We start from the raw sequence: 13370 nt of genomic DNA on the forward strand, positions 1-13370 counted from the left end.
ATGCTTTGGTGTTAATTAAGCATTTAATGGTGTTTTTATTTTTATAGGAGCCAATTTATTCACAACCATTTGGCATAGTAGTGTTAGACCATAGGCACAAAAGCAAATTTCTTATTTGTTTGAATTATGTAGTCCGTTTTTGGAGTTTGTTTGGACCACTGATTTTATTGGTAATCCCAGAAAAGAAATTTGCTCTACCATTTCATAGTCTCAGAATCAAGTGTCTTGCCCACAGTCACAAATCTAGTAGGTGTATGAGGTAAAATTTGAACCCATATCTGCCTGACGCCCTAGGCAGTTGTTCTATCCACTATGCCTCTCAATTATGGCTATTAAATAAATATATTAACTATAAATTTTAAATGTACTCTTAAAGAACTTGTCCTTAATTTGCATTTTTTACTAATTGAAGCAACTCAGTGGCCTGCCTCCAGTCAGGAAGACCTGAATTCAAATCTCAATTCAGACACTGGTTGTGTGATCTTGGACATGTCACTTAACCTTTATCTACCTCAATTTCCTCAATTGTAAAGTGGGAATAATAACAGTACAAGCCTCCCAAGGTTGTGAGGATCAAATGAGATGACATTTGCAAAGAGCTTAGTACAGTGCTTGGTACATAGTAAATACTTAAATGCTTATTTCCATCCTTCCTCATTAAAACTGTCTTATGCCCCAATTACTTTTAAACTGGTGATATTTCACTGTCTGTGAAGAGTACAGGCTGCCAGCAGTGACAGTTGAACACACATCCCTGAAACTATAATTTCATTCTAAATTCAGTGACAATGAGAGACAAGATTTAACAACTATTTGTCAGTCAGGTGATTTTTGTTACCTCATCTTTTGCATGTCACCAGGATCACCAACAGGTGTCAGTTTTCAGCGCATTGGCCTTAAATTCCACGTTACTAAGCAGAAGTTTGATTCCACTCCTCCTTGATTCCACTGTCTCCAAAAATGTCTTCCTCATGCTCCCTGGATTGTCCTCTTTTCATGTTTCTTCTCTCCTGCCTTTTAGAAATCTCTAGGAATTAAGGGGCTCCTTAGGCAGTACCTATAACCTAGGTAGAAAATGAGACTAAATGGGAAAATTATGGGGGGAAATGGGGTCAGACTTGACCAATGGCAACTGAGTTAGAGGTGGGGAATGTCACTTTTTGGTAGAGATACAAAGTTTTTCAATTGCTTAAGCCACAACCTGTTGGATGATTTATTTGTTTTTAGTATTGTTTCTCTGAGTTCTTATTCATCAGAGGCTATGGAGAGTGGCAGAGGGTCTACACCAAGTTGCTCAGTCTCTAAAGTGAAAGGTCATGACTCTCTCCAAATGACAACTTTTGGTTTTGCCCAAAATCTTGTGATCCCTGGCAAAGGGTCTGGGGTGGGAGGACTTATGGTGTCAATCCCTGATTTGGGAAGGAGCTATTATCATGGCAATTAGCTAAGTTCCTTTGCTTTCAGAATCATTATAAGCTGCTTACTAGAGGAGACATGTTAATATGGCAGATAACAGAAAGTCAGATGGGCTTGATTAGTTGTTTTTTGTGATTGACCTGCTGAGGACCTGTACCCACTCTCCTTCTTAGCAACATGGCAATTTGCGGTGTAGCTAACTCTAAACACAACTTTTAACAGAAAAGAGAGCACCTTAATTCCTCTTTCACTCCCTAAACTCACCTGGAATTACCTGTCTCTATCAGTATGTCAACCCTGCCTTTGAAAGGATGATGGGCTATCACAAGGGAGAGCTCATAGGAAAAGAACTCACTGAATTGCCCAAAAGTGATAAAAACCGTGCAGATCTCCTGGACACCATTAACACGTGCATCAAGAAGGGAAAGGTTAGTGAATGCTCTCTACTCCTTCATAATATTTCTGGGAGGCTCCATTTTGTGATTTTTAGGATATGATTAGTCCCAAATATTATAATGAATTAAATCACCTAGTTTGTATTTATAAAATACCTCTTCAAGGTGTTTTTGGACCTCTTCTATCATGGGCTGGGTTATTTCAAGCCTGATAATCTCTATAGCTTTAATAGTAGATCTTAAAGTGTTTTTAAAGAAAAAAAATTCTTATACACATGCACATCTCTTCACTGTTCTTGAATAACTGATTTGGCTATCAGTCAATCAGTGAGCACTTATTAAATGACCACCATGTGCTAAGCACTGGAAATGCAAATACCGAAAAGGATATAAGTCCCCACTCTTTAGGAACTTAAATTCTAACAGGGGAGGCAACAAAGACATATGTAAGCATACGTAGCATAAATACAAGGAGAAGAAATCAGAGCAGTTAAATATGAGGTGTTGTGGGAAAGAGGGAGAGAACTACCAGTTCAGGGGATCAAGAAAGGCCTGAGCTGTATCTTGAAGGAAGAGAAAGATTCTTTCAGGTGGAAGGGAGAAGGGGGGGAAAATGAGGAGGAAAACCCTGTCTGTCCTAAAGAATTCCACATATTGCCTTGTTCTTCATTCTCTTTATCTAGAGATACTTTGTGTTCTCTTTATCTATACAATTGTATATATTTAACAACACCAATAAAGATTCCCATTGTATCCCTTCACTTGTAGGATTTTCCCTGACAGAGATACCTTACATCTCAATGCATTTACCCATTCATAGAGTCCTTTCTGCACCCCCCCCCCCAATTCATCAAATCCTCTTAGCTGTTGTCTTATTTATCTTCCCAGCAATGATGTGAAAGGGCTGGTATTTAACTTATTTTATAGGAAACTCAGGCAAAAGCTAAAGTAATTTGGTGATCCATATGACAGGATTTGAACTGTTAGACCCTAAATAGGTAGAATGGGATGCAAAAGTGAAAAGAACATAGAAACTGCTGAGCACAACCCAGGGATGTCAAAAGTGCATTTCAATATGTAACAAACTGTCACACTACTCCTGTTATAGTCCCCTAGCAAAGTATGAACTAGTTAGCTACCTTGTAGTGAGAAGGGAGCAGGAAGAAAAAGCAACCATAAATCACTGCCTTGGTCCGAGGTGTGCCTTTAATGTTGAGAGAAGTTCCCAGAATTTGAATATTCAGAAGATAGAGAATAGTATCTATTCCCATCCTTGCCTCTATTCCTGCATATTCTCCTCTTCCATTTACAGCTTGTAAGGCACAGTGGATGGAGTGCTTGACCTGAAATCAGGAAGGGTTCATCTTCCTAATTTCAAATCTGGCCTCAGACACACTTACTAGGTGTGTGACCCTGGGCAAGTCCCTTAACCTGCTTTGCCTCAGTTTCCTCATCTGTAAAATGAGAAGGAAATGGTAAACCATCCCCTTTTCTTTGCCTAGAAAACTTTAAATGGGGTAATAAAGAATCAGACACAACTGAAAAAGCAATTGAATAACAACAACAGGAGAGAAGGTGTTGTACTGCCCTATCTTCCTCCAAAACCAAGGAAAGAATGCCATATGTGCTCCCAGAGGATTCTTTGACTTCCTTTGGAAATCCTTGTAGACTCCACAGTGTGCAATTAGATTGGAATCCTTCCTTCCATCCTTCCTGTTTTTTTAATCCTCCTTTTCCCTCCCTGCATTGATTTTCCTCAGCCACAGAGTGGACATGATGATCACAACAGAATTGCTGCTTGTAAAGCACTTTGCCAATATCACCACTAGATGCCTATTAACCCTTGTTGGAGAAAGATACTTGAGAAACAGCCTCAGATCTATTTATAATGGCATTCTAAAATATGGAAGTCTTTTCCACCCTCTTGAAATTAAGTCATCAGGACTCTTCTAGAACAAATAACAAATAATGACTGAGAAATTTTAATATCGTTATACACATAGGAATGGCAAGGGGTTTACTACGCAAGAAGAAAATCAGGAGACAGCGTTCAACAGCATGTGAAGATCACACCAGTGATTGGCCAAGGAGGGTGAGAATGAATTTTGAACCCTTTTAGCAAACGACAAAGACCAAGATTTCAGTGTATGCATTGTGTTTGCTTTAGCAAGAATTAACATTCCAGATTCATGAAAACATCAAAATTTCTGTTTATGGCATGACTAACAAGATAGGCAGGTGACCGTCTAAAAGAAAGAAGCTCAAGGCAAATGTATTCCTTTCCCTTCCCATACATAGTATCTTTCATAACTACTTATCTCCCTCTTATGTGTCTTCCAGGCTCCCAGTCTCATGGGACAGCCTTTGCCATCTCCTTAAGGGAAAGAGCTTGGCTCTGGCCTGAGCCATTGCATTATGCTACTGCTTCCTGAAAGGATAAAACTGCCAGACCCTCCATAGTACTTGAGGGTCCCTCCAGGGCTTCTTCATCTCAGCCCTTCCTCTTGGTATCTTAGAGGGGATAATGTAGCAGCTCTCCGGATGCTAGGCTGTTAGAGGTAAAGAGGAATAGAGAGGTCATTTGATTGAGGAAGAAAAAACAAGTTAGCTGGGAGCTGGGGAGATCTAGTTTCATTTAATCTCTGATCTTAAAGAGACGTGCAATTGTTTTATGTCACCATAAGGGAAGGTAAACGTGCAATTTGATTTCCTCCCCCATTTGAACTTTGTGAGAAAGTATACTGGGCCAAACAGGATACAGGCTATTTAATCACTTACAATAAATTACTGATTAGCCTTTGTAGTTTAACCTGAAGTGTCAATACCATTTTAATAGCATATAGTAGTATGTGTACATAAGAGAGACATGAAATTGTACGAAATTCTTTAGGGACCAAAGGGTGGGAACAATTTTGGCAACCCAGGAATGAGAAGAGGATCTAAAGAATCGTTTCCTATGAATGCCACTTGATGCATCAGTTACTCATGTTATTAGAAGAACCAAATCCAGTATAATAATCCAATTCAATAAACAACAAATGCCTTATTGTATATAGGACCCTGAAGTAACCTCTGGGGGATGGAAATACAAGGTTACAATAAAGCAACACCTCAAATCGCTTTCATTTCCTCACAACAATACAGAGAGTTCAGGTATTATCTTAGTTTTATAGATGAGGAAATTAAGAGAGACTTTCCATTTATAGCTAGAAAGAATCTGGAATGGTCTCCAGACCCCAAATCCAGTACTATCAAAGTATGGCAAAATGCCTCTGCCCTTGTAAGACTTAACAACCTTATGAGCTAGACATTTCAAGGGTACAGCACTATGAAAGGGGTGAAATTCATGCCTCTCCTGCAAATTGTACCTACTGTTCAGGGATGAGAGTTCTTAGTCGAGATACAATTGCATATTGCCTTGTACTATTTGTTTTATTATTTTCCTCTAACATTTTTCTAGCCAGTAAGGTCACTCATAAGTGAATTGGCAGTGACTTGGGTACTCACAGCTATGACCCTATTAATCACCTGCTGAGGTCTGCTGAACTACCATTTCTTTCAGCAACTTACTTTCAGATGCCATGTGCCTGCCAATTTTGCCTAATCCCATCTTACTTTTATCATCCTTAGGCCCAGTATACTTAGAAAACCAAAGCAAAGAACCTATTGTTTCCAACCAGAATCATCTAGGTAACCAAACAAAATAGACATTTCTTTAAGAATAGTCCTTCTGAAGAATCTAATTGGTGCATCTGTATGACAAACAAAAGAAAGAAAGGGTATTGTTGGTTCTTTGCATGAGATTCCATCACCTCAACTATTTTTCTTGGCCTGGAGTATTTTTTTCCAGTCTGGGACAACAAGATATTTGCTTAAAACCCACATTGCACATTGACTAAATGAATATTCTAAAATCTGCCATTCTCATCATTTTTCTTTCTAGAAAAAGTTGAGCCAAAAGAATATATTGAAAATTTTTAAATCTATAAACATAATTTAGTAGAATCAGTCTATAAATATGGTAATGACCAGTTGCTGTCAGTGTTTTTCAAGAAGTTGTAATAGCCAGTGCTGAGATCCCGTTATGCTCTTGTCTAGTCTCCCTTGTAATAAGACATTTGCAAAATCGTTAATTAGAATTAGAGCTATAGTCTATGACTTTGAAAAAGGGTTCTTCATATAAAACTCCCTGGTTCATATGGGGATTGGACTGCAAATGCTGGCTTTATTAGCACCATGCAAAGTATTAATTTTTGGCATGAAAATCACGAGAAAAGTTAAAGACCAAAATAAGAGGACAATTGAGTTTTCCTTGGGTATACCCATAAGTCTCATGGTTAATACAAGTATCTTAAAATGATAAATGTCACCAAGCAGAATTCAAACCACTTATGTATACAAGGATAACTAACACAAGAATTGTCACTGTTTCACTGAACACCAGTTGCTGAGTGAGGAAACTATTAGGGAAGCGTTTTTTAATTCTAATTCAAAAATAGGGGATGTATATACACATGAAGATATATTTCTGCATGCATGTGTAGACTGATATATTTTGTAAATGGAAAACAATATCTAAGTTGCTTTTAGGGTTTTTTTTAAATTTTTTCATTTTAAAATCTGACCTCAAATCACCTTCTGGGGTTATGTCTTAAGAGAAAACTTGCTAATGGGTTTAGTGTTTGTTGTGTTATCTTTTCTCTGGTTTACTAATCACTTATTTTTTTATGTTATTAGGAAAATTAGACATTTTGTGTCTCTCAAGAAACTGTGTTGTACTGCTGACAACAATAAACAGGTACTCTATTCCATCTGTTGGACCCATCTTAACACCATTATCATGTGTTAGCTTTCATGAATTTTCCCTTTTTATTATTTCTTTGGGTTTTGTTCTTCACTAGTCAACTACACAAATTTCCTACAGAAAATCCAGCCCTTCTGATAAAATATTGTTAAAGAAAATGCCCTTCACTGGGACAACCAAAACATGAATTGCAAAACTGAGTAATATCAATTCCAAAAAGTCATTGCTGCATTGTATAAACCAAGCTTCCATATTGAGATCTCAAATTTGTAAGTTCATTTTTTTAAGAGACAGGCAGAGAGCAAAAATAAGTGAAATCAAATGATACTGTGACTATATTACTACCCAAATAAGTTCTTCCTCAGTTTATTTCTCCTGAAAAAAAAAAAAAAAGGCAGTGCCCTTTTTTTAGCCCATGGTCATTTGAGAGATTTCTTCTCCTTCCCCCCACAAGTCATGTTACAAACATTGACTACAGCAAATCTCCATATCTTTAAATTTCTAAAATTGAAAAGTTCCCTTTTTTTTACAAAATTGAGTGGTTTGAAAAAATAAACTTCTATATTAAGAAAAACAAGTTTATTTTGGTGATCTTCCCTAAAGTCCTACTGCAATGCCTCATAACAGTAGAGATTCTTAGGGACTATGCCAGCAGAGCATGAGCTCAGGCAAATCCTGCCAAGTTGTCATCTATAATTCTGTCATCTGAGGACCAGCATAGCTAAGTTTGGAGAGGCCTCACTACGAGGCTGGCATCACATGGATGGATTTTTCAACCATACCAACTTTTGAAGACCACGTCCAATGTCACAGAATGGTTGTGATCTGCATTGGTGGAGGGTTGTATCCACAGTAATGAAATCATAAATCATTCAAGTAATGATAGCAATGGTTTTTTATCTCAATTTAGTAGTTTTCTATCCCATACTTGTATTTTGGGGCACCTATTTAAATAAGTTTATTAAGGAGTATCCAATAAATATAATAAGCAATGACTTAGTACGTGGGAAATGTATTTTCTTGCCTTTGCCCTTTTATAGAACATCTAATGATATTTCATTCATAAAGCTAAGGATGGCATTTCTTTTGGTTTGCCCACATAAATATGCTTGGTGAAACAGTATCTACTCAAAGTAGAAAATGAAAGTAAATTAATAAAAAAGCAGAATTGTATAATCTTAACTTTGGGCCAAATATACATGAGTTTTTTTTAATCTTACATGTTATATGGATTTACACTATTAGTCTCATTTAGTCAATTATTGCTTTATCTAGATTTTTGTATTGGTAAGGTAAGAATGATTATTCTGGTCTTTTCCTTGTTAGTTTCTTAATTAATCTTATTGATGTGTTCTGATAAACTGTAACACACAAAGGAAATTTGGCATTCTATCTAGATAATTCAAAACAAAAAGACAACTTTTAGTCCTACCTCATTCATTTTGACTTTACCAGCATTTATAAGATAACTAAGTTTTCACTCATATATTATGCAGGAGAGATGGCAAAAGTTCTGCTTTATAAATTTTTTCCATTTTTATTGTTATGCAAAACACAAAATATTGGTCATTGTTGTAAGAGCAAAGTCATACCAAACCCAAACCCCAAAACAAAACCAAAGAGACACTGATGTGAAAGATGACTCCAACAGTTCTTTCTCTGAAGGTGGATCTGCTTTTTAAATTTTATGAGGCATTGAGATGGCTTAATACAGTGGTGGGCAAACTTTTTAAAGAGGGGGCCAAAGGAAAGGAAATGCTCATCTGTCAGTCTGTTTCTAAGGCAACTCTTTCGAAGTTTCATTGTATTGTATCCTACTCATTGTATTCGTCAGTTAGGATAATGTGGCCCTGCCGAATAGAACATTTCAGGGGCCTGCGGGCCATAGTTTGCCCATCACTGGCTTAGTGGATAAAACATTGGGCCTGGAGTCAGGAAGACCTGAGTTCAAATCCAGTATCAGATACTCATTGGCTGTGGGACTCTGGGCAAGTCACTTCATCTCTGTTTGCCATAATCCACTGGAGAAGGAAATGGCAAACCACTGCAGTATTTTTGCCAGGAAAATCCCAAATGGGTCATGAAGACTCAGACATGACTAATTGACTAAACAATAAAAACAATAAATCAGATCAGCATTCTAGATGAGACCTGAGGGAGATCTGTCCTGGCTGACTAGGGAGAGTGAATAAATGAATTATCTGCCCCAAGACTGGATCTCCTAATGTCCTGCTACTTGGCCTCCCCCAGGCCCGATTCTTTGCTCTGTCCCCTCCCAGACAGAGTGATAGTCAAATTTGCATCTGATCTAATGAGCCCTCCTCTTACCTCTGGGAAGAGTTTTTAATAATTTCCTGTCCTCTTTCTCTCCAAATCCTTATGTTCAAGAGTCAGTCCTCCTATTAAATTATCTTTCTTCCTCTTCTACCATCCCTTCCCTCTAATCCCCATCCCCTTTAGCATTACCTCTCCTGTCCTTATCCTGCTCTTTCCTCCCATCATAACCCTCTGAAACTCATTTTATCATCAGATGAGGCCAAGTGACCGCTTGTCAGGTATGTTATAGTGGGAATTCCTTTTGTGCATGTGTTGGAGTAGAAGGTCTCTGTAGTCCCTTCTAACCCAAACTACTCTCTTTCTATTAGAACCCCTTCTCATATTCCTTTCCACATCTGTGAAATCATGGAACTCTAGTCCTCTCAAGAGGATAATTAATCCCTAGCCATTTTCTCAAGTGCTGAACAAATCTTTCATGTCTTCCAACATATTGGGTCGGAGGAGGAATAAGTATCAATTGAGATAACATATATAAAATATTTTGCAGATCTTAAACCACTATATAAATATTTTTTGTTATCATCATCATCATTTTTGCCACTTCCAGACTCCCCCACCCCACTGGCAGTCTGTCTTTCTTTGAGGTTCATTCTTTATAGATATATCACCTTTTCTAGATCACAAAGGAGTTATCTCCTGGCCACAGGTCACTCTCTCTTTTCTTAAGGAGTTCAGTACTGGACTTAGAGCCTTTCTTTCCTTTCAAACCCTTGCCCTAAGGACTCTGATATACATGTGGCTTTCTCTTTAAATACCCTGGTTTGCTAGTTTATTAACCTCTTGAGCTTCCATGACCTGAATTTCACCCTACCTTGGCCACACACAGATGGTCTTACCCTTGTCCTCATCCTCCGTTACTAGTGTTGTCATTCCGTGATCCAGATTTCTGAAATACCTCTTTCTGTCCATAAAATCCTGATCTTCCATCTCTCCCTGGGCTTTATCTCTCCTAAAACTCTCCGTACTCAGCACAGACTTGTCATTCCAATCCTCTCTTTATCAATCCATCACCCCTGCTTTGGCTTCAGTTTTCTCTCTTCAAAATCTTGGCAGAATAGTTGACCAATTCAATTTTAGCTAGTACTTTCAAATCCCTTTCCCTGCTATCCAGTCACCACTTATCCCTTCTCATATCCAAACCCTGGATACCCACCCCACTCCCACATCCAGCCTTATTCCCTCCTACCTACCTGCTGCTGAATGTCAATGCAGGAAGTCACAAAACCGTATTGAATATGTAGACCACAAATGCATACCGTCTAATCTCAACTAGTCTCCAAATGCTGCATGTCAGTCCTTTTACTCTGTATTACACTTTCCACATCAGTTATTCAGCCAACAAACATTCATTAAACACCTACTATGTGCCAGACATCATAGCAAATGCTAGGCTGTCTAGAAAGTTAAAAGGCAGTCCTCGCTTTAAAGGAGCTCACAGTCTAGGAAAGGAGACAGCATGAAAAGTATAATAATATGTGGACAGGGTAAGTTAGAGATAATCAGCAGAAGGAAGGCACTAACTAGGATTAAGGGGAATATGGAAGACTTACAGAAGATGGGATTTTAACTAGAATCTGAAGGAAGCCATAAGACAGGGATGAAGAGGGAGAGAATTCCAGGCATGGGACCAGCCAGTGAAAATACCCACAGTTGGGAAATGAAGTATCTTGTGTGAGGAGCAGCAAGGAGACTTGTGTACCTGGATCCCAGAGTGTGGGTGACAATTAAGAATACTGGAGGGGGCAGCTGGGTGGCTCAGTGGATTGAGAGCCAGGCCTAGAGACAAGAGGTCCTGGGTTCAAATTTGACCTCAGACACATCCTAGCTGGGTGACCCTGGGGCAAGTCACTTAACCCCCATTGCCTAGCCCGTACCACTCTTCTGATACTGGAGGTGATAGGGAATTTCTAGAATTTGCTGAACAGGAGGGACAAGGTGATACCACTGCTTTAAGACAATTAATTTGATAGCTGAGTGAAAACTGGTCTAGAGTAATGAGAGATTCAAGGTAGGAAGGTCAACCAGCAGGCTGTTTTCTATTGTAGAAGTTTAGATTAACGGTGATAAAGTCTTCCCTAGAGCAGACCCAATATCAGAAGATAAAAGAAGGCAACAAGAGATATTGTAAAGGTAGAATCAGCAGGTCCTTGCAATAGATTGACTATGGGAGGAAGGTGAGAGAGAGCGAGGAATTGAGAATAACAACTAGTTTGAGAGCCTGAGTAAATGGAAAGCTGGTGAAATTAGGAAACAGGAAGGGTTTGGGGAAAATATAATGAATTCAGTTTTAGACAGGTTGAGTTTAAAATGTCTGTGGAATATTCAGTTCAAGATGTCTAATATGCAATTGGAGATTCAAGTCTTGAGGCTAGGGATGGATAAATAGATCTGAGAGTTATCAACACAGAGATGATAATATAATCTGTGGAAACTGATGAGATCACCAAATTAAATCCTAGAGAAAGAATGAAGAAGAGGCCCCAGGACTATACCTTGGGGGACACCCATGGTTAGCAGGCATGCCCTGAACAAATTTCCAGAACGAGGAGAAAGCAGTCACACAAAAATTAGTGAGATGAGATTATTAAAGAAAAAAGAGTGGTTAACATTATCAAAGACTACAGAGGTCAAAAAGGATGAAGATGGGGGCAGCTGGGTAGCTCAGTGGAGTGAGAGTCAGGCCTAGAGACAGGAGGTCCTAGGTTCAAACCCGGCCTCAGCTACTTCCCAGCTGTGTGACCCTGGGCAAGTCACTTGACCCCCATTGCCCACCCTTACCACTCTTCCACCTATGAGACAATACACCAAAGTACAAGGGTTTAAAAAAAAAAAAAAAGGATGAAGATGGAGGGGCAGCTGGGTGGCTCAGTGTACTGAGAACCAGGCCCAGAGATGGAAGGTCCTATACTCAAATCTGGTCACAGATACTTCCTAGCCCTTTGACCCTGGGCAAGTCACTTAACCCCCATTGCCTAGCCCTTACTGCTCTTCTGCCTTAGAGCCAATACATGGTATGATTCTAAGATGGAAGTTAAGGGTTAAAAAAAATTTTTAAAGGATGAAGATTGAGGGAAAAGACTATTTAATAGAGTTATTGATTAAGAGATGATTGATAACTTTGAAAAGCATAGTTTGATTTGAATGATGATGTCAGAAGTCAGAGAGTTAAGAAAAGAATAAGATGAGAGGAAGTAGATACATCAATTATTAGATGATCTTTTTTTTACATTTATTAATATTCATTTTTAACATGGTTACATGATTCATGCTCCTCCTTTCCCCTTCAACCCCCACCCCGTGTCCCCCCTACCCATGCGCATTTCCACTAGTTTTGTCATGTGTCCTTGATCAAAACCAATTTCCAAATTGTTGGTAGTTGCATTGGTGTGGTAGTTTCGAGTCCACATCCCCAATCATGTCCACCCCAACCCATGCGTTCAAGTAGTTGTTTTTCTTATATGTTTCCTCTGCTGCAGTCCTTCCTCTGAATGTGGGTAGCATCTTTACCATAAATCCCTCAGAATTGTCCTGGGTCATTGTATTGCTGCTGGTACAGAGGTCCATTACATTCGATTTTACCACAGAATGTCAGTCTCTGTGTATAGAGTTCTTCTGGCTCTGCTCCTTTCGCTCTGCATCAGTTCCCGGAGGTCTCTCCAGTTCACCTGGAACTTCTCCAGTTTATTATTCCTTTTAGCACAATAGTATTCCATCACCCGCATATACCACAGTTTGTTCAGCCATTCCCCAATTGAAGGACATACCCTCCTTTTCCAGTTTGTTGCCATTACAAAAAGCGCAGCTATGAATATTTTCGTACAAGTCTGTTTATCTATAATCTCTTTGGGGTACAAACCCAGCAATGGTATGGCTGGGTCAAAGGGCAGGCATTCTTTTATAGCCCTTTGAGCATGATTCCAAATTGCCAGCCAGAATGGCTGGATCAGTTCACAGCTCCACCAGCAATGCATTAATGTCCCAATTTTGCCACATCCCCTCCAACATTCATTACTCTCCCCTTCTTTCATTTTAGCCAATCTGCTAGGTGTGAGGTGATATCTCAGAGTTGTTTTGATTTGCATTTCTCTGATTATTAGAGATTTGGAACACTTTCTCATGTGCTTATTGATACTTTTGATTTCTTTACCTGAAAATTGCCTATTCATGTCTCTTGCCCATTTATCAATTGGGGAATGGCTTGATTTTTTATACAATTGCTTTAACTCCTTGTATATTTGAGTGATTAGACCCCTGTCAGAGTTTTTCGTTATAAAGATTTTTTCCCAATTTGTTGTTTCCCTTCTGATTTTGACTACATTGTTTTTGTTTGTACAGAAACTTTTTAGTTTAATATAATCAAAACATTTTAATTTACTTTTTGTAATTTTCTCTAACTCTTGCTTGGTTTTAAAGTCTTT

The 13370-nt window shown here is 38.7% G+C and overlaps 1 protein-coding gene across 1 annotated transcript in view; it reads left to right on the top strand.

The window, feature by feature from the left end:
- The window catches only part of PDE8B (phosphodiesterase 8B), a 300459-nt gene that overhangs the window by 220300 nt on the left and 66789 nt on the right, over nucleotides 1-13370 (top strand). Inside the window, exons 8-10 of the mRNA XM_044680884.1 lie at nucleotides 1704-1844; nucleotides 3815-3903; nucleotides 6549-6609. Of these exons, the coding sequence (XP_044536819.1) occupies nucleotides 1704-1844; nucleotides 3815-3903; nucleotides 6549-6609 (291 nt within the window). The remainder of the gene's footprint in view (nucleotides 1-1703; nucleotides 1845-3814; nucleotides 3904-6548; nucleotides 6610-13370) is intronic.

This window comes from Gracilinanus agilis, chromosome 1 (assembly GCF_016433145.1).
Source record: "Gracilinanus agilis isolate LMUSP501 chromosome 1, AgileGrace, whole genome shotgun sequence".
Classification (NCBI taxonomy): domain Eukaryota; kingdom Metazoa; phylum Chordata; class Mammalia; order Didelphimorphia; family Didelphidae; genus Gracilinanus; species Gracilinanus agilis.